The sequence below is a fragment of the Pararge aegeria genome, chromosome 9 (assembly GCF_905163445.1).
Source record: "Pararge aegeria chromosome 9, ilParAegt1.1, whole genome shotgun sequence".
NCBI classification, from domain to species: Eukaryota; Metazoa; Arthropoda; class Insecta; order Lepidoptera; family Nymphalidae; genus Pararge; species Pararge aegeria.
In genome coordinates, this window is record NC_053188.1 from 12,542,470 (window position 1) to 12,570,458 (window position 27,989).

Here is a 27,989-nt window from a genome sequence, read left to right on the forward strand (position 1 = left end):
ACCACCGTACCGACAAAAACGTGCCGCTAAGCGATTTAGTGTTCCGGTGCGATGTCGTGTGGAAACTGATTAGAGGGGACTATTATTACTCCTTAACTTTTCCACGCTACCATCTTAGACTGCATAGTCGATAACCAGTAGGTGAGATTGCAGTCAAGGGCACATACGGGGCAGACATTTACAGATACTTCGTATATTTCGGAAGCCCGACGCTAATAAGATTTGGTCTTAAAATTACGGTGTAGTCCCATTGCATCCGTAATCGATCCGTTATATAAACGAGAAACAAAAAATTTAAATTTATTACTACTAAAAACTTTAAAGTCAAATTAAGTTTATTTCATGAGGACTATAAAAATGTATCTGAACTTGGCACATTCTTCATTTATCAGGAATATCGTTTAGACCCTGAAATATAAAATAATAATCATTTCAGAATATCTGTTCCTCGTATCTCGGTACAAAGAAGCCTTTCTATGGAATTAAAATTTCATAATTACTGGTTCAGTATTTTCGAAAGTAAAAAGTAGCACACATAATGCTTGAATATCGGTTAAGCCTGGAGATTAACTGTGGTAAACAGACATCAACTTTACGGTTTCTGTAAGTTTGTCCGTTAGTCCGAATTAGTTGCTGAATTGATTTATACAGTTGTAATTCTCTAAAAAGAGTGCTTATGAAATATACCTACTGTATAAAAACCGCAACAGTTTCCCTGACTGATTTCGGCTACTAAGGTCAAGTTCCAGAAGTTTCCTGAAGTGTGTGCGAAATTAAATAGTCCGATAGGAATGCAGTTCAGACACGACTGGTGAGAGATTATGCGCAGGACCGACAGCTTAACGTGCTCTGCGAGGCACGTGGTTGAATCGACGTCAATTTGCAAATGTTGGGCTGGTAGGTATTAAGAAAACCACCAACGAGGACCTTCGATCTGCAGTCAAACATGCTAACCGCTAGACCAACGAGGCAGTTATACGCATGCATTCACGGGAACGGGAATTAATATCAGAAACAGCAATAGCGGAACTGTGGCCGGGTACATCTAATATATTATAAAAGGATACATACATTAACTACGTATGGATTTCCACTAAGAAGCCTGTCTCGGTTGTATAGAGCACGATCCCACCGTGAGTTTTGAGCGCGCCTATAATGCTATGAAAAATAGGTAATTAAGATCGGAGATTGGTGTTCTCTTTACTAATATTAAAGTTTATTTTTATAAGTAAAATAAATCACAGAACAGACATAACTATATTTACACTTACATTCCCGAGAGTAAGATGATGCAACCACCACAGAGCATATCCAGGACCAGCTATTGCGCCGACTATTATTGCATACGATGGAATAATGTTAAACCACATATCGATTCAAATAGATAAGATAAGTATATGTCTTCTTATCCGCTTTCTTCTTCTTCTTCTTTTGATTTATGGCTTTTCGTACTCATCCGCTTTAGTACCTATTTATTAAAACAGTAACCTCTTAAATAAGAATTAGACTGTTGTTTATATTAAAGTCAACACTGACAAGTGACCTAATTTATTTTTATTTTAGTAAAATCTTTTTTCAGCTCAATATTATTATTATTTATCTTTCATTTAATGGCATTATAATAAAAAATAAAATGAAAACATTTTATTTTTTATTTCTTAACAATATACTTTATCAGGTTTCTTAGCTGCAATATACCTGTCAGTCATAACCGTTCGATCCCAATAGAGCAATGCTATTTTCAAGAACTGACGCCGCCGGTTCGTTCCTATAGTAAGGCATCTCAAAATCGATAAGGCCAATCCGAAGAGCAAGTTGTTGATGTACTATCCTGGCTACATGATTATGTCTGTGCAAGTATTCGCCGTTAGCAAGATGAGAACACTCGGAAACTATATGCCTGAGGGACTCCCCAAGGCGATGACACGCTCGACATATGTTTAGAGTGTCATCATCTTTCATAATGTGTTTCCGGTAGTTTCTCGTCTTGATGACTTCGTAATTGCACAGACAAAACCCTCGGTTTCCCCAAATAGGTCACGGAACTGTAACCAGATGCGATATGATCTACATCCGGGCCCGACAGGGCCTTGTAGAATATTTATTGTTATTATTATTACTATTTATTTCTACAAAAATTAAAATAAAAAAACCTTAAAGAAAGAAGTAGAACACAAAAGCCGTCCTTCCTATATTCAATCTATCTGTAATCTGTTGATAATTTGCTTGGCAAAGTTGTTATTTGTTGAAAATTGCACACACAATACTATAGATTACGGATACATTGAATATAGAATATGGGCATAGGGCAATAAGGAAATAAAAAATTCAGGAATAATTACACGTAACACATCAAAGGTAAATCTTATAATTCTGTTACCAATATGTTAATATTATATGACACTTATTTCTTCTTTTTCTTTTTACTCATCTTGTGTTTCAACTTCTGTTTAATTTTATCTTTGCGCAGGCGCTCCTTCACTATCTGTTGTTTATTGCGGAATTCATTGGACGAAGCCTCGGCTTTCTTTTTGGAGAGGCGCTCATTGTGTTTCATCCACCGAGGACGGAACTCCGATACTAAAAATAAGGAAAACAAAAGGGAATCAATAACGTAGCACGCGAACGGTGAACTTTTTTTTTCATTTTTCCTGTCGTACTTTTTTCATCAGATCACGTTCAGTGAACAATAATTTTAAAAATCCACAAAAAGCTTTCGTTTTTAGCTATCGAAACATTAAGGCATCGCCAAGTAAAATGGCCAAAATGTTACTTATATAAAACTAGTACGTTTTACTAAATTTTATTTGTAAATCAATCATTTAGGAGGAATTCTATCTAAGATGTAAGAAGATGATTTACAATGAACTATGAGTTTAATTTGCAGGCACAGCCAGACAAGTCATTATAATAATAACGTCATAATAACGTCCCACTGCTGGGTACATGTCTCCTCTCAAAGGAGAGAGGGAATCAGGTCTGAAGGGCGTTACCGGTGTAATTTCAGGCACATGAGGGTTAATACCTTCGCATCAGGTTGACTGACACAGGGCGGTACGACGTGTTTTTTGGATGCAAAGTTTTGCTTCGTTTATAGGCGATGATTTTCCCATTACTACCATGTGGGCCACCTACGTGTTCTGTCAATTCCTACTATAAAAAAAAATATACACACGGTAGTATATGTGCTATTTAAAATGGATAGTAAACTCAATATGAGTTTTCTGGCATGAACTTTTTGAGTGGTTCGTTAAAATGAAAAAAAAAAACAAAATAGCATAACCATATCACGACCATCGTGATCTCGCACCTATTTTGGAGCAAACATCGTATAAATCGCGAAGGTCTCTGACACCATGCCAGAGGATCACTGAGTGCGAAACAAAAAAAAAAATTAAACGAGCGGTGTAGGCTCGTGACCTTTCTATGAAGAAACGTACCGTTGCGTTCGCTGGCAGCTGGAGGCCCATCAGCGGGTTCGTCGTCTTCCTGCACCGCGTTTCGCTTGCGCCACTCGGCGTAGCGGCCGCTGCGGAACGACGCCGACACGCGTCCGCCGCTCTCCGTGCGAATCATCTTACGACCGCCGTCCTGCACAGAAGATATATCCATGATACGAATAACAACGTATCATATTTAATTAAACAAAAAAAAACTTTAAAACTATTACAAGTAAAATAATTACTATCTAATAAAGTGGCGTGGTTTTTGATGCTTCAGTATAAATAAATAAATATACTACGCAATACACACATCGCCATCTAGCCCCAAAGTAAGCGTAGCTTGTGTTATGGGTACTAAGATGACTGATAAATATTTTTATGAATAACATACATAAAAACTTATACATATAAACACCCAGACAGTGAAAAACATTCATGGTCATCACACAAACATTTTCCAGATGAGGGAAATCAAACCCACGGCCTTGGACTTGGAAAGCAGGGTCGTTGCCCACTGCGCCAATCGGCCGTCATTTATTAGTCGTGTACACGGTTTCTGTGTGTTCTCAATTCTGTGGCCTTATATTAGAACGTCATTCGATTGCGTGAATTATGTGTAATTGAAAGAGCGCCATCTATTTACAATACTGGGAAACAGCCATCTAGTGCGCCATCTAGCCATCTAGTGATAATATCACTAGATGGCGCTATAAAATCTCATATGAGGCACCCTGGAACTTGTACGGCTTGTTAGGCGAGTGAGCAGCTAACTTACGGGGTCAACGTGCACCATCTTCTTGCGCTTGCGATCCCAGCGCATCTGTGTGCGGTGCGTGCGTTGCCCAGCGTCGCAGTCGCTGCGCAGTTCTAGCTCTGCGGAAGACGCGCTCGCCGCGAAGTTCACCGCCATTCTAACATTCAACAATATGGCATGATGACAGTAACAAAGTAGTATAAATTCAAAAATTCAAAATTTTTTTTTTTCAGGTAGGCCACTTTTATAACCACTTTTGAAACGTCATGTCACGTCTGCTCGTGACTCTACCACCGGTTCGGAAGGAAGATTCCATCGAGAAGAGCCGGCATGAAACTCAGCAAATTGCTCTTTTTCAACATACATTTTATGGTTTAACAATCTTTAGAATTTTTCTGTTTTGTGAGGGATGAGAGCGGAGTGGCCTGCTTCCAAGCAGTCTTGTCGATAATATTGTATTTGTCTAATGATATATGATACATGTATTATGAATTATTTTATGATTTTAAACTATCAAATGCCCAGTTTTGTGTTATCAATACCAAAGTCAAATCAATACCATCAAAGAAGAATTTTCTACGGCAGATAGTTCTTATCTGCCTATGACGTCATGATTGAGCTATGAAACCTGGCGAGCGATTTCGCGGGAAATAGATATTTTTTAATATAATTTGCAATTTGAATCAACAAAACCTGCCAAAATAAGATATATTTTAGATATAGGAGATACAAATCTCTCCTCTCGTAATATTCACACCCAGAGCGTATTCACTATGACTACAGTGGGATCTTTGGGTTAGCCATTACTGGCGATGTAGGATTTTTTCCCCTAAGTTGGAAAGAGGAAAAGCCACTAGGTCTAACCTAGTTGCTTTTCCTGGTTTTGGTGGTCAGCCCCTGCCAATAAATTCAATACTCATTAATTTTAATTACTCTTACTGTGACTGATATTTTTTTAATGTAGCACGTATAGGAATTTAGCCACTTTATGCCATCTGCCTGCTTTATCGCCTGCTCAGACACCCTATGCACGGGACATTTAAAGGCTGTAGATGATGACATACCCAGATTCAGTGTGCTGATCACTAGCGAAATGAGGTATATAGTTCTCATCGCGCTTCGCCAGCTTTTTCCTCTTTGAACCTTTCACGTTCGCAGATTCTTCATTCGAGTTCGTTTTAGTGTTATCTTCTAACATTCCTTCTGCCTTAAAAACAAAAACAAAACAGTTAAAAATAAAGGAGACATAATGATAAAAAAAATATACCAACAAACTAGCGAACTCAGCAGGGCTCAGAATAAAGGGTCGCTTTTGTCTGCAATAGTTAATTTGTGTCTGCAACATATGCCCCAGATTACATCGAGAACAACATAAGTTACAAGCCAACATACCAAAATACACACTTTTTATTATTAGCATAGATTTTATTGTCTTACCTGTTGCATTTTGCTATCTCTGGTTTTCTGCACCATCTTCCCATGCACGCGTCGCTTCGCTTTCATCGCCAGATACATCGGGGAGTCGTTTTTATTGGCCAACTCTAGGATCGTCTGAAAAAAAAATTGTTAATTCGTCATAATATGGCCCACCACCTCTGGGTGCCTAGTGTGAGTTTTTTTACCAACGAACTACGAAGGCGCGACATCTAGCGATAGTACTGAGATACAGTATCGTCACTAGCTAGCGCTCTGTCGTTATCATATAAATCAGTACCACAAATATTGTTGACCCGACACAGATAATAAACGGTCATGAGAATAAAGAGAATGAGAATTCAGTGAAACTAGTTACTTTCACGCGATCCAATAAGTAAACGTAGATAGAAAATCTCACACTGTACCCAAATGATGAAAAATAATTAAGTGCTCAACGTGTGCATAATATTGTGCTTTATACCTAGTGTCTGCAGTATGGTCACGTTCGATGTGAACGACCTCGAAAGTGTTCCTAAAACGTGTTATTTTAGACGTAAACAGAGGCGATTTCCTAACAAAAAATCCTCAAATTCCTAACTTCAGGTGGTACTGAAAAAGAGGCGGTCTCTTATTTTACCCATGTGTAGTGAAATAAACTCACATTTAAGAATCATATCATATTAAAGAAATATAAAATAATAATATGTGCGGATTTATCTCTTTTTGACGTTTCTGATAATTGATGATACCATAAATTAATATCTAGACACGTCTTTAATACCATGACGCGTAATGAAAAAAATAACACTCTATATACAAAACTTGATAAGACAACTTAAATACCTAAAATAATTAACTTCCGCTTGACTTTGACTGCGTTTAATTTGCGTTTGACCATTAACCGAATCATGTAAGGCATAATTTTTGGTCGTAAAAACAACTCGTGCTTATTCAGTTAAACATAATTCCATTTGAAACCAAAATTTATACATTTATAGATTAATAATATTTATATGTTATATTATTATCATGGTATAGACCAGACCAATATCAAAATGGACCAGAGAAATTTCTGGTCAAAAAAAACCAATATCAAAGTTTTTACATTCTGACTTGCACACCACTTCAGTTAAGGTCCTCTCCAAACCAAATTTGTATTGATAACCTATTTTTTTAATTTTGTTTGACAACAAGTTAGCTCTTGGCTGCAATCCCACCTGGTGATGATGCATTTCAAAATACGTAACGGGGTGAATCTGTTAGTGAGTATGGCAGTTATATTTAGACATACCCTAATCGGTTTTTACGCGACATCGTGCCGCATCGCCACCAGACAATCCGCCACTAGGCTATCATCGCCGTTATCGCTTTATGATCATCGAATTACGTATGAAGGTTACGTATGGAGGTCCTAGCTACACGGGAAGCCGGTGATGGTGATGAATCGGTCTAAGTCATCACCTATCTATATATCCGACAATATCTTGGAAACTGCTAATGTGAATGTATGGGTATTTTCAATAAAACATGTCTTTAAAACAATGATTCGACGAACAATGAATTAAATGACGGTCGAGTGGCGCAGTGGGCAGCAACCCTGCTTTCTGAGTCCAAGGACGTGGGTTCGATTCCCACAACTGGAAAATGTTTGTGTGATGAACATGAATGTTTTTCAGTGTCTGGGTGTTTATCTGCATATTATAAGTATTTATGTGTATTATATTCATAAAAAAATATTCATCAGCTATCTCATTCATTATCTATTCATCATTACTGAAGCTGAAATTCAAGGTTTCTTAGTTTAGCTTCAGAAGCTTGTAGTAAAATAATTATTTAAGATTTCATGGATGCCCCATCCTATAAAATAAGAAAACCTTTTTACTATATTGTTTAGACTTAAGATTTTTTTTGGAAATAAACATTATTATTATTATTATCACAGTACCCATAACACAAGCTACGGTTACTTTGGGGCTAGATGGCGATGTGTGTATTGTCGTAGTATATTTATTATTATTATTATTATTATTATTCAATATGCCTGAATACTCACTCCCTTAGGTCGGAAGCTCTTGATCTGATCTACGAGCTCGGCCGCTTGCATGTGTCCCTTGCCGACGAGGAAGGGATGTGGCGCGGTGGGCGGCGTCGTGAGCTTGGCCTTGCGGTTGGCCTCCGCCGATGCGGCCTCGCGCCATCGCACGTACTGCTGCCAGCCGCGCCCGCTCACTCGCACCGCGTCTTCCTACATCACGTAGTCGTTTCATCAAGGTCATTTAAAAATGGCTACCAGGGAACCACCCATATATAGTTTAATTATCCTTACTAATATTAAAAATGCGAAAGTGACCTAATTATTACGTATCTATCTAATTAAGTCATCATCATCGTCATCATTTTAACCAATTGACGTCTCTCCAGCAACTCGCCTGATGTCATTTGTCCAACTCGTTGGGGGCCGCCCGGGGGGCGTTTACCGATGCGGGGTTAAGACCCCAACGTCCATCGGTTCTCCGAGCTGCATATTGCCACTTCATCTTCGCGACTCACGGAGCTATGTCGGTAACTCTAGTTCTTCTATGGATCTCCTCATTTCTGATTGGATCACATAGAGACACTCCTAGCATAGCTCTCTCCATCGCCCGCTGAGTGACTCTGTGCCTTCTTATGAGGTCCATCACATACATGTTTGTATGTAATTAAGTATTAGCACTAAATACTATTACTTTTTTCTTTTTCTAATTGGGCAAGCGAGCAAATAGATTTTTTCATATAGGTAGAGTTAGTTAAAAGCCTAATGCCTGAAACTAACGGTTCCCTGGGGGAAATCTTATCGTTTCGACAAAAATGTCTTGCATTTCCCTCTATATAGGCTTTACTAATAGAAAAATATTAAACACTATATTAAAAGTGTGGAGGGGGGATTAATTTTTAAAAAGTCCATCAAGAACCCCAATCTCTTTTGTGTCATAGTAGTGATGATCTTGATGATGATGTCGCCGCTTATTTACTGCACAGTTATGACCCTAAAATTCAAGGAAAACCATGATTTAAGTTTTTCCTAAACAATCTTACAATTTCGGAATGGTTCTTTTCCCACGCCATAACGTCTTGGTGCCTCAACTCGAGAGCGGTGGTCGGCATCGCCCCCCACACGCCGGACGGACACGCGTCGCCACATTCACTGACCTGTTATAAAAAAAACAGAAATTTTAATAACAAAACACTAGAAATACCTGTTAACACTTTAAGTATGTAAAACATTTGGCGCCGATCAACTGCTCCGTACTTCCAAAGGACGCACGGAGATGCGTACGCGCACGCGCTGATAGTCGTATATTTATATTTTTCACAACGGCGTACACTAGATTTTTTAGAGCGTAATGTACTTTAAGAAAGACAATAAAGTTAACGTTAACTGTTACAAATGTTTTGATAAAATTCAAGTGATCTGAATTAGAATACAATAGAACAGAATAACTTTATTTTCTTGTATGTGGTAAATATTTTTGTATTACAATACAAGTATTGTTCGCGGCCGCGAACATTGATAGACGTCTACCATCCGCACTTGGCTAGCGTAGTTGACTACAGACCCCTCCCCTAGCAGAATCTGTAGGGTTTACCCTACAGATTCTGCTAGGGGAGGGCCCTGTATTGGGCCGGTACCTAATGGGTTAAAAAAGATAAAAGCGATCGCACTATTTGGGATCGCCCAACCCAGAAGGGGTCTGCAAAGACGAAAATGTCTGTTAATATGCATGTAGATTCTATGGTTTGAGAGTGTGTTGTTACGTTGTACCTCGGAAGGCACTTTAAGCTGCGCGCCGAGGAAGAGTTGCAAGTCAAGCAAGTGCGCAACGTCTTCCGCCGCCACTAGAGAGAACGCTCGCCCCGACCTTCCTGCACGGGCACTTCGTCCTAAAATAACACAATGTAATATAATATAATATACACTAAGATTTGGAATAAATAATAAATTAAATAAAAATTCATTATTCAAAATTCATTTATTTCAAGTAGGCCTAATACAAGCACTTTTGAAACGTCAAGTCTGTCCGTGTGTAGTGACTCTACCACCGGTTCGGAAGGCAGATTCTACCGAGAAGAAGCCGGCAAGAAACTCAGCAGTTGCTCTTTTCCAACATCAAAAATTTACATTTTATATTTTAACATTCATTTTTCTATCTTGTGAGAGATGAAAGCGGAGCCGGATGCTTCCAAGCAACCTTGTCATTAAGAAACTCATCAATTGTATAATAACTTCGCTGTAATAAATGTGTTCTAACACATTCTTTAAACTTATGCATTGGTAGGTCCAAAATTACCTTAGGAATCATATTATAAAAGCGTATACTCAATCCCACAAATGACTTCTGCACCTTTCGCAGACGATATGCAGATGTCACTAATTTATGACCATTTCTTGTAAGTCGACTGTTTATATCCACTTTTTGTTTATAAAGACTAATATGTTGTCTTACAAATACTATATTGTTATAAATGTATTGTGAGGCTACCGTAAGTATACCAATTTCTTTAAATTTTTCACGGAGGGATTCACGTGATTTAAGTTTATATATTGACCGTACAGCTCTTTTCTGCAATATGAATATAGTTTCAATATCAGCAGCTTTGCCCCATAATAAGATCCCGTAAGACATCACACTATGAAAGTACGCGAAGTAAACAAGTCTTGCTGTTTCTACGTCAGTAATCTGTCTAATTTTCCTGACGGCGTAGGCAGCCGAGCTTAGTTTACCTGCTAGTGTATCTATATGGGTACCCCACTGAAGCTTACAATCCAAGGTCATGCCCAGAAAAACTGTGGAATCTTCCATTTTTAGTGATTCTCCATTTATTATTATATTTTTATTAACTTTCTTTACATTTGGTAAAATAAATTCCACACACTTAGTTTTTTTTGCATTTAAAAGTAAATTATTGACAGTAAACCAGTGCGAAACATGCGACATAGCACGGCTTACATCGTCAGAGTTGTCTCTACCCCTATCAGTTTTAAAAATTAGAGATGTATCATCAGCAAACAGTACAATGTCACAGGTTTCACTGACATGGTGTGGTAGATCATTTATATACACCAAAAATAGAAAGGGACCCAAGATTGAACCCTTTGGGACACCCATTGACGTAGCCGACCCCTGCGACTTAATGTCTTTTATGCAAACCCTTTGGGTTCTGTCACTGAGATAAGAGGCAACCAAATTTAGTGCAACGTTTTTGATACCATAGTGGGCTAGTTTAAGAAGCAAGGTTTTATGATCAACACAATCGAATGCTTTGGATAAATCACAAAAAACACCAATGGCATTCTGCGAACGTTCCCAGGCATCGTACACATGTTTTAAAAGTTTAGCGCCTGCATCCGTGGTGCTACGACCTTTAGTAAAACCGTACTGCTCCGGATGTAGTAAGTTATTTACATTGAAGTGATTCAAAAGTTGATTTAATATAATTTTTTCAAAGACCTTACTAAGAGCTGGTAAGATTGAAATGGGTCTGTAATTGTTAATGTCGTTTTTATTGCCAGATTTAAATAGAGGTATAAGTTTACTATGTTTCATTAAATTTGGAAAAGTACCTCTATCAACACATTCATTAAAAAGTATGGCTAAGTAAGGGGCAATAACGTCTATAATGTTAGATATTACCATTACAGACATACCCCATAAATCACCGGTTTTTTTCTGTTTCAACAACTTAAAATTCTTTATTATATCATATAAATAAAATATATATTAATAAATAAAATATCCAAACAAACAAATTGTAATAAACATCAGTAAGAATCAGTGTGGATAAAAAAATTATATCGATACGACATCAGTTGTTGACTATTACCGATTCCTGAACGAAAACTGTAGGTCTTAGTAGGAGGAATTCCAATGTCAGTGGGGGAAAAAAAGGGAATTAACCGGTGATGGTGGAAAAACAAGCATGGTTAAAACTAAAAAGTACAGTTGGTAGAAGTTTTAAAGGTCATTCTGTTCTCTTACACATAATTATGAGAAGATGTAATTGTTGATAAACGAAAGTAAAACGAACAACCAGATTAATTGCGAGTCATTGAAACGTGCTTTCTTACAAACCACAAGTTGCTAACGAGATTGGAGATGAGTATTAAAACATTAACAATAAACCTAGTTGCTAGAAGCTGTTATAAGCACCATTGTTGCCAAATAATAAAAACGGTTAAAGTTTAGGCATGATAATTAAACTTTATAAAACTATTTAAACCTATTAAGTCTGCAGGTACTATGATAAATTATAAGTACCTGCTTTAAATAAAGCGAAAGTAAAGTATTAGTATGAAAAATGTTTTCCTTTAACTAAAATAAATCTCGAAGTACAAAGTAAATAAATAACTCTTAAATATGTGTGCACTGTATTTTATTCATGTGAGCCTAACCCAATATTACGAACAATTATCCATAATGATTATTTTTTTTGAAAAACTGTTTGGACGTATCTAATATATCTTATTTTTTGCAGAAATTAAAGGTTTTGATAATATTCATTGCAATTTAATAGAGCTTTTGTAAGTCTTTGTTCCATAGCTAAAGATAATTGATTTTGGTATTGGTTTGAATTCACAAAATACTTGATATACGCAGAGAATTTCGAAGTTTAAGCGGTACAAAATTATGTTTATATGGACGTGACGTCTTAATTTTTAATTCGACGTTTCACCTGTCTTAGCGGATTGCAGTTTTAATTATTGAAAATGAACACCACTCTCACTTCGAATAGAAATTGAAATACGTTTTACATTAATCATAAATCAATAGATAAATACAATATTTTAGCGATTCTTTGTTACTGGCATCATGCCTATAATGATCTATCATTTTTTTTTTAATATAACCAAGCCATGAAATACATTGCAGGTACTTACCTACTCTGTGCACAAACAGTTTTGGTTTAGCTGGAAAATTATAATTGATTACGGTATCCAATGACGGCAAGTCCAAGCCTCTGGCTGCAACATCAGTGACCAGAAGAACTGAACATCTTTTATTCGTGAATTTGCCAAGGGCTATCTTACGAGCTGCCGGGTCTAGACCAGAGTATGCATATGTTGAACTTATACCAGCTTGTTGCAATATCTAAAAAAAAAAATGCATGATCCATAACCAGTGATACATTATCTATAACCATTAATTCGAAAAAAATATTTAAAAAAAATCAACTATTAGCCTCTTACATCCCACTGCAATGAATCAAATTATTTCATTTTTATTTTTAACCAAATTGTCTTAAAATAATAATCGGTATTCCATATACCAAAACCTGTTGGCTACGGGACAATTCACGGCGCGCGAAATTTCACGCAATGAGGATAAATATATTCATTTATCCACATTGCGAAAATTGCGAAACTTTAATTTGGTATATTTCCATACAATTATTTCAGTCTCTAGACACTTCGCCGCGCGAATTTCCCGTGGTCTACACATAAGCTGTACGTAACCGTACACTTCTTATATGTTAATTGCTTCTATGAACAAAAATTTATAAATATTTTGTACCATACATACCAAGTGAAGGTATTCCACATGATGTTTAGTTGCGGCAAAAACTAATGCTTGAGTATTTGGTGTTAAAACTCTATCTAATAGTAGAAGTAGGGCCGCCGTCTTTAACTCTGCTCGCACATATATCCAACCAAGCCATAAAGTGGACGGTAACTTCCAGTCGACATCTAATCTTATCAAAACGGGGTCACTGAGACCTGCACGAGCAAACTCAACCAACATTTTTGGAAGTGTTGCAGAAAATAACAGGGTTTGACGGTTCGATGGTAAACGTGCAACAATTTCTCTGAGTTGTTCTCCAAATCCAAGTTCAAATAATCTATCTGCCTCATCAAACACCACAACTTCTGTAATTTTTTTTTATAATTATTTTAATATTGTTACCAATAAATAGATTACATTTTATTGAATACAGAGTATACTGGTGTAAAGTGCACAAGCGAAAATAGTTAAAACTAGACGTGTTCTAACCACAAAAATTGCCAGGAAACAAAATTTTAATTGGACAATTTAATTAATTGAAAATATCAAAGAAAATATTGTACTCTCTTGGTCTATGTTTATATCTCTGTTATAACTTTTTTCTTTGGTGTACAATAAAGTGTTCATTCAAATATCAATTTTAAAATTTTCTTCAAAAAATGCGATATGTTATTTAATGAGTGTTTTGAAAGTTATTATACTGTAAATAGGCAACAAAGTATCTAAAAAAATCGATAAGTATTTTTAATATTAATTAATTATTGAGAAACCAGTTGTTGTCCAAACCATACTTGGTCAGTCGTAGGAATTAGAAAGTAGCCTTAGAAAATTTTTCATTTGGAATTTTTGAAGAGTTCCACCAACATTAATGATATATATAAGCTTTGACCTGCATTCTAGTGTGGAAGATGTTGCTCCATTGAGGGTAGAAATGTTTTGCTTGGATAATACCTCTCTAAGTTTTAATACAACAATATCATGCCTAATTTGTGCTATTCAAGTAACAGTCAAGAAGAAAATTAAATGAAATCACATACTTATGTTATCCAGCTTGAGGCTCATCTCAATACAAATATGCAGAAAACGTCCAGGTGTTGCCACCACAATGTCAGGGGTAGTACCACTCATGACACCAAATTGTTGCTCAATGGATTCACCGCCAAGGATTGCAGCAGAACTGAGCCCTGTGAACTTTCCTAATTCACGCACAAACCTTAATGTCTGAAATTTTTTTAATTACAATAATATAAATGCTTACTAAAAATTACTAAAAAAAATATACTATGACTGTGTTATGTATATAAAGATGAATGATTAATATTTCTTCGAATAATATAGCCTTAGACTCAGAAAGCAGGGTCCCTGCCCACTGCGCAAACCTGCCTTCAAATCTTATGTTTTTAAATGTTTTTAGGAGCCTCTCATTAACAAACTTTTTTCATACCTGCAAAGCTAACTCTCTCGTTGGTGACAATATAAGAGCTCGCAAATTCTTCCCTTGAAGTGGTTTATTGACAGGTGACATAAGTTTCTCCACAATGGGCAAGACAAAGCAAGCTGTTTTACCAGATCCAGTGCGAGCCATAGCAACTACATCTTTGTTGTCTAACGCAAGTGGTATTGTCTGAAAAATATTGATTAAAATTGAAATTATAACACAACAAAATTGCAATATTGTTTACAGAATGATCAAATTATTGAGCAAATTAATTATTACATATCTCATATTTCTCCATAAGGTTCTCAAAAGTATCTCAATCAATACTCAGCCAGTGTGTTGTACTCTGACCTACAGCCCTATTATTGTGAGAGGAGACTGGTGCCCTGTAGTCGGCTAGTAATGGGTAAATATGATGATGCTGATGAGGATCTGTTAATTATTCCCACGTACTAAAGATGTCAATGATATAGAAGCAAAAAAATGCTAACCACAAGTATCTTTATTTCTATAGGGTTGTGATACCTTAATCCTGGCTTAGCCCAGACAGAAGGCTGCGGGATTCGTAACATTTTTGCAAGTTTTGGCAATACCAGAAATATTTGGTTCCTACCTTACGCTGGATTGGTGTTGGTATTTTATAACCTCTTTTGGTTATTCCTTTAAGGACGTGAAAACTAAAGCCCATTGTTTGGAATCCTCCAGAACCTTTTTTTTGTTTCTTCTGAATGGAAACATCGTTTTCCGCTGTTTCTCCTTGAGCTGGTGCTTCAAAACCTGGCAGATCATCCTCAACTTCTGCCTTACGACCCATTATGTTAAACAGGCCACCTAATAAATGTCTTACAAAAGGTATTGTTCATATTACATTGCAGTAATAAATGAACATTATATTTGTAGAACTAAAATCGTAGAACGGTATTTCCCATGTTTTAGGTTAAAGAAATTTCAAAGCAACACAACACAGGGCATGCACAATTTGACAGCGTATTGACAGATTTGACACATTGACACAATTTTTTTTATCTTTGGCTTCCCCGTAGGGTTAAGGCAAAGGTATATTACCGTACCTTTAGGAATATGCACATTCATACCCATTGTAAGGCGTAAAGCCGTCTTAATTCTTAAACAAGAGAAGGGATCTCTTCCCATATTAACAAAATCAAATTCAAATTAGATAGATACATAAAACTTTCCCAAATTAGATACATAGATAAAACTTCACAAACCTTCGTGGTATTATGGGGCCAAATTGCTTGCCTTGAATTATTATGCGTGTGGATTGATTGTTGCGAGAAACCGTAAATTTGCTATAAAATTGTACGTTTAACGAAACGTAATATGGAAACTTCTCGAATACACACACACAGAAACGCGATGCGATCAATGCTTGCGATCGACATGCGCTGAAATCTCTAGAAACTCTATGTCTTTGAGTCAAAAAATTTTAAACGTCATTCGAATATTGACTTTCAAGAGTTGTACCGTGTTCGGTGTGAGGGTTCTATCTAGAGCTGTTCAATTATTGAACTGTGGTTTCAAGAATTTTACTTGCCTTGTGCATCGTTGAACTATTCAGTTGTGTTTCACAAATTACATTAGCATTGATTTTTGAATAATAGAGGAGTGCTATTAGTGGTTTTATATAAAGGTAAGAAATCAATTATTGAACAAAGCATTATTTGCATTATACCTTTGCTATATAATTTTTTGTAACTAATTGCCGTTTTATTGTATATTATTCTAAAGTTGAACTTCCGTCTGCCTTGAACGTATTTATTTAGTATGAAATGTTTTATGATTTCATAATTAAACCTAGATATTCTAGGAAAGGTTGATGGCAATCAAATTGGCGTGGCGTTAGCGAACGTAACAAATTCTTCAACTTGTTAGATAGATATTTTATGGTTTTTTTACAAAATAATTCATAGAAATAGTACCTATCTAGTTTTTAATCGTAAGATCACAATCGTGTATGAATAATTGAATTAGCGAATTATTGATTATTAAATTTTGTAGGCTATGAAGTTCATACTTTTGTGGTTATCGCCGCGCTCGAACGCATATAAGACGATTCGATCCCTAGTAGCAAAGTTACAAGTTTCTTCTAAACTATACTATCATAATCAAATGTTATAAGTATATTATAACATCTTGATGAGGATAATATAGTATATTAATAACCTTTAAAGTTCTGGTGTTGGACCAAATAGGTTAGAATGTATGTATGAATCAATATCTTTTAAGCTATGAAATTTTACAATATACCTATTATGTGTAGAATTATTCTGACATTATAAATGGCAAGATATTGAATTTTTTTGTCAAATTAATAAATGCTTAATACTAAATTTTGACTTTGGGAAGCTTTGTTCATCCAATAACACTGTTGGTGAATTGTTCATAAGTGTGATTACCTATTATAATTTATGCTATTACCTTGAGGTCACTACTTCCCTATTATTTATAAAGAATATTTTATAATGAAAAAAAACTAAAATTTTTATGCTGAGGATTGAAATACTGGACCTAACTAATAGTAATATTTTCAACATTTTTTATGTATTAAGATGGTGAAAGAAACACCCTACTACGACATCCTGGGTGTGAAACCCAACTGCACAAATGATGAACTGAAGAAAGCATATCGAAAGCTTGCCTTAAAATACCATCCAGACAAGAACCCAAATGAGGGTGAGAGGTTTAAACAGATCTCACAGGCGTATGAAGTACTTTCGAATCCAGACAAAAGAAGAATCTATGACCAAGGTATTATTACCAAGCATTTTTGCTTATAATTCAAATACTCTGATGTAATTTAGAAACAATTGTGTTTTTATAATGAGTTCATTTATCATCAACCTCCCTGGCGCAGTGGTGAGTGTTGTGGTTTTAAGTTGGAGGCCCAGGTTTGATTCCCAGCAGGGCAATATTCAATTTCTGAAATTTCTCTGGTCTAGTCTGGTAGGAGGCTTGTTTTGGTTGGCTTGATTTGTTTCGCTGAGCAATTTAGAGTTCTGGTACATTAAAAAGCGATAAGGAAAATATGGGTCTAATAAAACTGCCAGACTCCCTAATAGGTTAGTCTGCTACCATAGTAGGCTGCATCATCACTTAACACCAGGTGAGATTGCAGTCAAGGGCTAACTTTTGGAGTAATAAAAAAGAAATACAAATCTGTTTTTTTTATACAGTTCAGTAACCTTATACAATCAAAAGAGCAAATACACAAATCTCTAAAATAAACACTATCCATTTCTCAACATTTCCTATTTCTTCATATTGCCACATAGATGGCACTTTTGATGCATACATTACATAAAAAGATATACATAGTATGCAATAACTCTAAACTAAGGCTGTGAGGGTTAAAAACTCAAAGAAGGCCTCAACAAAGTTAGCCTGGTGTTCTATTTGTTATCTCCATCTCATTATCTCCCTAAAGTGTCTTACTGTTGGGCATAGGCATGTACTCTTATAGTGGTATTAGCCATCTTGTGATTCAATCATTAATTTTTTGAATCCAAAGTTATATAGAATGCCTGAAGATTTTAAATACTGTTGCAATTCAAAAAAATGGCAGATACAATTGCTTTAACTTTTAATCCAATTCTATTATTAATGCTATACATAAACAAGATGTGATAGTTATCATAATTTTTATAATATTTAGCTGGTGAGCAAGGTATAAAAGAAGGCGGAGCTGGAGGTGGTGGCTTCTCATCACCCATGGACTTGTTTGACATGTTCTTTGGTGGTGGCTTCAGTGGTGGGCGGCGTCGAGGGCGTGAGAGGAAGGGCAAGGATGTCATACATCAGTTGTCTGTCACCCTTGAGGAGTTGTACAAAGGTGCTGTGCGGAAGTTGGCTCTGCAAAAAAATGTCATCTGTGAGAAATGTGAAGGCAGAGGTGGGAAAAAGGTTTGTTGAATGATGTTGAATATAATGTTTTTAGTATGGTGATTATTTTAAGCGTATGTATCTTAATCTAGTTTTCAGCGTATGGAACACACTATTAGCACATAATAATAAGTATATATATTTTTATAATGATCATTAAATTTTATCTGTGAAAAAAAAATCTGTTCGGTGTGTAGTTTGGTATTTAAAACTAGTTTAGTCTCACACTCATAGTTTAATGTGCAACCACTTAGCAATTGTACATTGTGAAGTCAGCATTGCAATTCCTGAGAATGCTGCTGTCAGACACACATATACTGATTATATTTTGACAGATCTGTGTGGTTTGAAAAAGTTTATACAATTCTGTGTAGTTCTTGCATATTTATAGCATATTTGGCTTAGTGTTTATTGTATCTTGTGGTCATATGCAAAATAATATAATTTTATTATCCTTATAAGTCTTCCACTAAACTTTATATTTCTTAGGGTGCAGTACAAGTGTGCCCCACTTGTCGTGGTACAGGAATGCAGGTGCAAATCCAGCAGCTGGGTCCTGGCATGATCCAACAGATCCAAACAGTGTGCAGTGAGTGCAGAGGACAACGGGAAATTATCGACCCGAAGGATCGCTGCAAAGTTTGCCAAGTAAGTCCTTATTTACCTTGAGTTTAGCAGGTAAGGCAAACTGCAATTCGGAGTTGTTCAATGGCTGGAAAAAAGAATTTACTCAAATAAAAAATACAATGCACTCATGGCTCCTCAGGTGCCATGAGTGCATTGTATTTTTTATTTGTTCCTGTACATATATACAGGTGACTTATTATTATCATCATCATATGGCCGCCACCACGAAATGGCGTATTACATTTTTTCACACCTCTGTTGGTTAGACTAGTAGAATAATATAAACGATATTGAAAGTCGGGGGTTTTTAAATCTTAATGTACCTATCTATTATTAAACTTTTGATCTAGTTTACAGATTTGTTTAAATAATAAACTATTCGCACCAATAATATCGTGTATTTCAAATGTATTGATATTTACATAATGACACATAGTGCGTCTTATTGCATTTTGTGACGTTAAGTTTGACGTCATTAGTCACAAATGCAAACGCGCGTAATAATCTGCATTTCAACGTTGCGTCATAACCAGGAACTTGGCGTGAGCACAACACATCAGAATGATTGTACATTCGACTAGTTCTCTATATATTTTGACGGCGTCCCTGTCGCAGCGGTGAGCGCTGTGTTATAAGTTCGATTCCCGGTAGCGCCAATTTCGGACCTCATCCCCTTCTCATTGTGGGAGGACAGCCGTGCCCTGTAGTGAGCCGGTAATGAGTTGATATGATGATGATTATGTATTTTCTCTGCCCTGGTCTGGTGGGAGGCTTCGGCCGTGGCTAGTTAACACCCTACGATGTCGCGTAGAAACCGTTTAGGGGTAAGTGTTAAATATAACTGCCATACTACCTAACAGGCTAGCCTCCTACCATCTTACAGTTTAACTACTCTCAAAATTGGCTGGGTGTTTCATCTTCATGAGCACAACACACTTGAATGATTGTACACATTATTGAATACTAGCTGACCCGTGCAACTTCGTCTGCACCAAATCGGCTATTACCGGAAAACACAAATAAAATGACATTTTCTAAAAATGAATACTAGCTAGATAGATTTATCGCCCCCGAAACCTGTATACTAAATTTCATGAAAATCGTTGGAGCCGATTCCGAGATTCCAATTATATATATACAAGAATTGTTCGTTTAAAGATATTTGATTGAATATTAACTAGATACTACATATAGGAGTATATTCTATAGAGGTTTTCATCACTACAACTAGCAAACACAACTGTAGCTCTAGATACAATTCATTGATTGATGAATGGATATTTGTTTATTTTTTTATGATTTGATGTCAAGATAGCTAGCTATACGATTATAAGAAGTAGTTTATAGAGCCGTGTTAACTGGAGACCTGAACTATGATAGGTTTTACATCAGTTGCTAATCTAAAATAATGTTTTTTTTCCTATTTCCCCAAGATTCAGTCATTAATTAGTGCAATCTCACCTATATATCTTTCATCACTTACAGTCTTGCAGTCTAAGATGGTAACTTGCTAACCTGTTAGGAATAAAGCTGTTATATTACATGATGATATGACTGATAAATCATTTGACGGCCGATTGGCCGGTTCGATTCCCACGACTGGAAAATGTTTTTGTGATGAACATGAATTTTTCAGTGTCAGGGTGCTTATATGCATATTATAATGTATTTATATTTATTATTCATAAACATATTCATCAGTCATCTTAGTACTCAAAACATAAGCCACGCTTACTTTGGGGTTAGATGGCGATGTGTCGTAGTATATTTATTTATTTATTTGGCGGCCGATTGGCGCAGTGGGCTGCGACCCTGCTTTCTGACTCCATTGCCGTGGTTTCGATTCACACAACTGGAAAATTATTGCGTGGCCAACATTACATTATTAATGTTTTTCAGTGTCGGGGTGTTCATCTGTATATTATAAGTATTTATGTATATTATTAATAAAACTATTCATCAGTCATCTTTTAGTACCCATAACACAAGGTACGCTTACTTCTGGGCTAGATGGCGATCTGTGTATTATCGTAGTATATTTATTTATTTATTACCAAAGATGGGGTATCTTACCGGAACGATAAATTGCCGGCAAATCTAGAGCGAATTTCGTCTTATCGAAATAAAATAATCATTTAATCATTATTATCACAATCATCATCAACATAGGACTTTTGTAGGGAGTTCGACTGTCGTCATTCAGTCACCTTGGTACCCCGACGACCATCATGTTTCCGATCTGTGTCCCGCCCATTACCATATCCCGACTCGTATATGTTAAATAATTATAATGAAGTATCAAATGAGACATAAACTATTCTTTCAGGGACGTAAAACGGTGCGCGATCGCAAGATTCTCGAAGTACATGTCGACAAAGGAATGAAAGACGGCCAGAAAATTGTTTTCAGCGGCGAAGGTGACCAAGAGCCGGGATTGGAGGCCGGAGATCTTATTATCGTTTTAGACGAGAAAGAGCATGCGGTAAAAGATCGATTTTGTTCAATTATTTTTTATTTTATTATTAACAGAATAATTTCTTTAGGCACTTCAAGAAAGAGTTTAATCGAGTTTAACGAGTACGAAAACCCTTAGTGCGCGAGTTGTACTCGCACTTGGCCGTTTTTTAACAGACTTCCTTAAAAATAAGGAGTTTTTGTTTTTACAAATTTGCATTCGAAAGGAGTTTATTCGGAAATGGTCCCATTTAAATTTCATATAGAAATAACAGCAAATCAACAGCGATTTTTGCTAAGCATAAATATGAACTCTTTTAGCATATACTCAACATAACATAACATAACATGCCTGTACAATAAACATAACGTAACATGCCTGTACAATAAACATAACATAACATGCCTGTACTATAAACAAAAGGGGGACACATATTCAGTTTATCGGGTTACACCCACATTTTCTATCAAAGCTAATAGTTGATGCAAATTTTCTCGCCGAATGAAAGGTAATTACAGCACTAAGTATTCAAGGCTTGATTTATGCTAAGATGTATTTACTTTTTAGTTGCTATAAATTTTTTAATCAAAGGCATTTTTTTCCTTGTTAAAAAACATCTTTTTATAATAATATAATCGTTCCTGTTACAGGTATTTAAAAGAACTGGCAACGACCTCATAATAAGGATTAACATTGAACTGGTGGAATCACTGTGCGGCTTCCAGAAAGTCATCAGAACATTAGATGACAGGGATGTTGTAATAACCGTGTTGCCAGGAGAGGTCACTAAGCATGGTGAAGTCAAGTGTGTCTTGAATGAAGGTAACTTATTAATTTAATGACAAAAAAACAAACTGATAGCGGTTTGCGATTGGCGCAGTGGGCAGTGTATCCTGTTTTCTGATTCCAAGAATGTATGTTCGATTCCCAAAACTGGAAAATATTTGTGTGTGAACATGGTGAATTATTCATAAAAATATTTTTCAGTCGTCTTAGTACTCATAACACAATCTACGCTTACTTTGGGGCTAGATGGCGATAAGTGTAAGTTGTCGTTGTATATATATTTATTGATTCGGTTATTTCTTATATTTTTTTATTATTTCTTATATTTTCGTAACATTTTTTTTTATGTTAAGTCAGCAGAAGTGTTTCTTAACTTGTATTCAGCTTGAGTACATTTTTGCAAATTTAGGAGGGCTAGACAACTAATTTATATAAAACACTAATCAAACTAGTATTCGGGAACTACATAGTAGGTCAATTCAACGAGTGTGGGGAGCTTTGCTCGCGCGCCGGTACTCTCAATGAGTACACAAAGAAATTTACTCACTATGAACTGATTACACATGTGAGAAAGATTGTTCTGTTCAGTGTCTTAATCCACCCACCACATATAAAGATCAGCTTGGAACATATGCTGGATACTACTAATTATTGAATTATTTTCAGTAATTTAATTGTAACTTTCATTTCCAGGAATGCCAATGTACAAGAATCCATTTGAGAAAGGCCAGCTCATAATACAATTCTTAGTCAATTTCCCCAACGCCATTCCACCTGAAGTAATGCCTGCGTTGGAGAATTGCCTGCCTCCTCGACCAGTGGTAAGATATTGTTTTATTACAATAATCGTCAATTTTTGTTCACTAAGCACAGCTAACACTCTAAGGGGGGATATTATATCATTAGTTTACGCCCAGTACCAGTTTCCAGCATGTATTAATACATAACTAACTAATTCATGTACAATTTTTGAATTGAAACTTTTTTAGAATCTTTGTGATTTCAAACTGGATGCAACGGAAAAAGCGACAGGTAAGAGACACAAATACAAAAATGTGTAGGATGAAGCCGGCAAAGAATGAGACAAAATATACATATACAAAAAACAGATATGATTAATCGGTTTTTTCCTATTTAAGTTACCGAGGAAACCAAATATAACCTAGATAAAGATATAATAATAAACCTAGATAAAGAAATAAATACATAAATGTGTAGGACAGAGTGAGATAGAAAACATTATAATTTTTTTTACGTATTCTAGTTACCATGGAAACAAAATAATAAACTTTAAATTTATCCTATATTTATCTAGTGATTAAGGTGGATGTAGAGTATCAGAAATATTAGGCCTACTAGTGTAGGCTACTTTTCAGAAGCCTTCCGCCGTGTGTCAATATCAGATTTTTTTTGCAAAAATCATTCTATCATAGATTAAATAAGCCTATGCTTTATCTCATTTAAGATGATAATTTTGGCAGGTCAAGCCCTTCTAGTTTTGTATTTTTTCCGGAAAAATATAATACACGTTAAAAATATAATACCGTCGTACTTCGTTGATGGGTACCGCATGCTACGCCCAACGAACAAATTGAATATTCAATTCACACAACTATTTAGCAATCTAAAGATATCTCGTAAAAGTTTATTGTAATTAAGTCACGAATAATTTAATCAAAATCTAAATGAAATATCAACTTTCTTCTGATCATACAGCATTGCATTGAAACTATCGTTTTCATGTTCTATGAAAGGAATGTTCGATAATCGAATAGGTACATTAATGATTATACAAAACCACATCCATCTCATCAAATCAGAGAATGTATCGGAAATTGATATATGGATTGCAAAGTTTGTTGGTTGGTAACTCAAAGTAGAACTTTGAACTTTAGTAGTATTGGTGAACCATATTAATAGGCTGGCTAAAAATTGAAGTCAAACTCAAATATTTCTTTATTCTATTGGTGAACCATATTAATAGGCTGGCTAAAAATTGAAGTCAAACTCAAATATTTCTTTATTCAAATAGACAGATAGATGGCATTTTCTATGTGCACATCAAAAATATTTAAATAGTAGTGAGATGATGGCGATAACTTCTAAGCTTTGAATGTTCCAAACGCGCCCTGGTCTAAGAAAAAGACCACAACAAACTTAGCGTTCTTTTGCGATCACCATCTCTGATTATTTAGAACTATCAAAGAAGAAACCTACTTCGAGCAATAATTTACACCCAAGCTTTTTTATTTTTACATAATACATTTCTATAACTTTACGGTTAATCCAAACTTTGAATTTTTTAAGAGACATCTCCAAGATATTAATGGGTAGTGTTATTTTAAAATGGTGTACAATTTCCTTTAAATGAATTACTCACTTTATGTAGTTAACTAGTTAATTTATGTGGCTTGCTCCCCGTTTTAATACATGGTGATCAGGTTTATGTTTGGCTGCAGGTGGAGATCCCTGAGCTGGCAGAGGAATGCCAGCTTATCGATCTGGACCCGGAGCAGGAGACGCGACGACGTCGTCAGCACGTGGCCAACGCCTACGACGAAGACGACGAGAATTCCGGTGTCAACCGCGTGCAGTGCGCCACTGGCTAATTGCACCCATCACCCATACTTAAACTCACCCACCCGTGCGAGCCTCAACAACTAATACATACAAGCCCAAGTGCTCAGGACGGCTAGACTTAGCTTTATAGCTTTATAAAAGCTGAAAGTTTCTCTGTGTGGAATACCAGTGACTATGGAATTTGGATTGTGGTTACTTATGCAGGTTCATTCTTTAACGAATTTATGGTACTACTTTATACACCTTTTCTACCTGACACCTGTACACGTAACCACAATCCAACTCTATACTCGCTGGTCGTTCTTAACTGTGTTAGAGACATACAAGGATAAACATCGCAGCTGATATAAGTTCTAGCCGTCGTGTGCTCTAGCTCTATGTGTTGGACTACTCGTGCAACTCTTGTAACCCGATCCCGACTACCCTCCTCGCCCAAAACTACTTTCTGAAGTAAGCTGTAACATGAATGTTGTAGTAGTTATTTTTGCTTGGCATCATATTTTTAGTGAAATTCGGGTAAAGCTGTTTTAAGGGTTCTAAGTGGAAGGAGTTTATTGAAAGTTGGAGCAGTATTTACAACAGTGCAATACACTAACTATTACTATTTAATAATAGTAAAATTATTTACATCTAAAAGTTTGATATCAAGTATGTCTATCTTGTACACCGTTTCTACGCAAGCATGAGCTGAAAATAGGTTTTTTATGACTACTGTACCAGAATTGTTTCACTATAAAATCACTCATATACATAATTAATGTTGGAAAAGAGCAACTGGTGAGTTTCTTGCTGGCATCTACTCAAATCTACAGATTGACTTGACAATCCCAAGTGACTATAAAATAGGCCTACTACCTAATTTTCAGTTAGTCCTGTGTCGATAACTCAGTGACACCAAGTGTTAGTATAGTTTTAGTATTACGTTCTCAACAAAATAATATAATTTCTCTTGCTGCCAATTTGGCAAGCAAAAGCAAGCGTGGTCAGTGCATTGGTGCCCATAGTATACTATTTTAGTGTATTATGACCCCTTCCATATTGTGTTTAGTTTGCCTGACACTATTGCAGACAAAGTAAAAATAAAGTAAACTTAAACTTATCACCTTGCTATTAATGTACCTAACTATCTCATTAACAGTGATGGCCAAGAAAACTTTCTTTACACCTAAGTCAAGACTTCTTATAATGGGGTAACTAAGCCGGTGGTATGACAGTCTTCATGTGATAAACGTTTTCCTGGGATCAATATTTTTAGAGAATTAAACTTTACAAGGTTGTCTTAAAAAATGTGGTGACTACTATAATATAATACTCAGCACAAAATTATACTCGGAAGGGTTTGGTTGGGAGTAACAGATCCAACTGTCTTGCGTTTATTACATCTCAGCCACTCATTTGATATCTTCTGTCAGTCTATTTGGGGATCTGCCATGGTGGGTTTTGCTGGTTCGATAACTGGTTCTTCTGTAGATCTCCATAATAATTCATAATTATTTCTCTAAATTGGTTGCCTGGTAACTCCTTTCCAAATGAAATCTTTATAAGTACTTACCTTTTCTGGGTATTGTATCATAATGTACACTCGTGAAAAAGACGAGTTACTTTGAAATGCTTGCGCGGAAAGCATTATTCTTTCTTTCCTTGCTTTTGTCTACTCTGAACGTGCTTGCGTCATGAACATGTTATATGACGAAAACTTAACAAATGGTATGATGTGATCTGATGGCTGTATTTACTTTAAAAAATTACAATATCTATCAAATTTTAATGCAACGATGAAGTCTAAAGAATTCATGGGTAAAAATACATAACCTTATTTTGAATGTAATATTACAGAAATACAGTTCAATCAATTATTGTGGTATCAAAAAAATACAACAAAAAAACAGGTTTATATTTTTAATTTTATGTCGAATGCAAGAAACTTGCACAATATGTCTTATTTACAACATACTTACTGGAACAATTTACTTAAGAGACTGCCTACGCTGGTATAAATAACCAAATACATATATTCGTTTACAACCGAATATTGAAAGCAGCTTGCATTTCAAAACGTAAGTATCCCTTTATAACTTTTTGATATGCAAGCTTGAGGTAAGAGAGTTCAAGTTGCCTTCGTTTAGTAATTGTAAGGCAAATTAAGTAGGTAGTGTACAGCTCATCAGCTGACCACATTATCAAAATATTCATAAACATCCAAGTTAGATTGTTGACACGAATATGTTAATGTATTTTAGAGTTAACAGGTTGGTATAAAAAATATTCTTAATCCCCAATAATTAATAACTACACTGTACTTTAAAATAAATGTCTTCATTCTTAAACTAACTGTTCACAATATACCTTAAATTATCCTTAGGAAAGCTATTCTTTATATGTATAAGAAGATACCACAATCAACCAATTACTTTCAGTTCGGCCGTTGAAAAAATGAATTACTGAAAGATTATCAAATTGACGATGTAACTTTGTTTTGGCGTTGAATTTACGTTAGAAACATTTTTATTTTCTATAAAAAACGCATGTTTGTTATTTAAAAACAAATTATAACACAAATTGTCTTTCAAATATAGAAACAATATTTTTTAAATTCATATTGTAGCGGCCGGACTATAATTTAATTTAAGGTTGTATACGGTACATCATGTGTTTAGAAACATTTAAGTTCTTTAACTGTGATTATGACTTATAATTTTACTGTAGAGTATTCAGTGTTAAATACGCATGCTATGAAGTAGCACAAAAGTGTGCTTATATCGAGTAGATGCTACTTGCTTCTTGAAATGTATACATTTTGAGAGCATTGTGAAATAACTAATAACTAGCATTGTGTATTATTAACAAAAAAATGATTTTTTTTATCAGTATAAGTGTGGTAGTAATAATTTGCAAGATGTTTGTCTTTAAACCTAAATTGTAGTAAAATTATTCCAAGCTATTTATTAATAAGGTTGTCTATGGTTATGCAAGATTCGGTAGATGCTTACATTTTGTGGTAATATAATTTGAATAATAAACTGTCGTCTCATATTTAAGTTGTTTCTTTATT

General features: G+C 35.6%; 2 protein-coding genes and 1 long non-coding RNA gene across 3 annotated transcripts; 1 reads left to right on the forward strand and 2 right to left on the reverse strand.

The window, feature by feature from the left end:
• Positions 1 to 344: 344 nt before the first annotated feature.
• Positions 345 to 1,395, reverse strand: LOC120626148. Its single transcript, XR_005658842.1, has 3 exons — positions 1,272 to 1,395; positions 1,072 to 1,158; positions 345 to 408 (listed from the first exon to the last, which is right to left on the reverse strand). It is a non-coding gene; the product is annotated as an uncharacterized LOC120626148 (long non-coding RNA).
• Positions 1,396 to 2,335: 940 nt separating this feature from the next.
• Positions 2,336 to 15,571, reverse strand: LOC120626357 (ATP-dependent RNA helicase DDX54). Its single transcript, XM_039893856.1, has 13 exons — positions 15,203 to 15,571; positions 14,596 to 14,775; positions 14,189 to 14,372; positions 13,173 to 13,516; positions 12,530 to 12,740; positions 9,416 to 9,534; positions 8,689 to 8,802; positions 7,667 to 7,858; positions 5,635 to 5,748; positions 5,262 to 5,404; positions 4,219 to 4,354; positions 3,441 to 3,591; positions 2,336 to 2,580 (listed from the first exon to the last, which is right to left on the reverse strand). Exons 1-13 carry the CDS (start codon positions 15,401 to 15,403, stop codon positions 2,405 to 2,407), a joined length of 2,265 nt encoding a protein of 754 aa, XP_039749790.1. The 5' UTR covers positions 15,404 to 15,571; the 3' UTR covers positions 2,336 to 2,404.
• A 437-nt stretch (positions 15,572 to 16,008) lies between these two features.
• On the forward strand, positions 16,009 to 27,975 carry LOC120626174 (dnaJ homolog subfamily A member 1). Its single transcript, XM_039893536.1, has 8 exons — positions 16,009 to 16,240; positions 17,160 to 17,358; positions 18,263 to 18,510; positions 18,979 to 19,137; positions 21,443 to 21,598; positions 22,222 to 22,393; positions 23,051 to 23,178; positions 24,817 to 27,975. Exons 2-8 carry the CDS (start codon positions 17,160 to 17,162, stop codon positions 24,964 to 24,966), a joined length of 1,212 nt encoding a protein of 403 aa, XP_039749470.1. The 5' UTR covers positions 16,009 to 16,240; the 3' UTR covers positions 24,967 to 27,975.
• Positions 27,976 to 27,989: the final 14 nt, after the last annotated feature.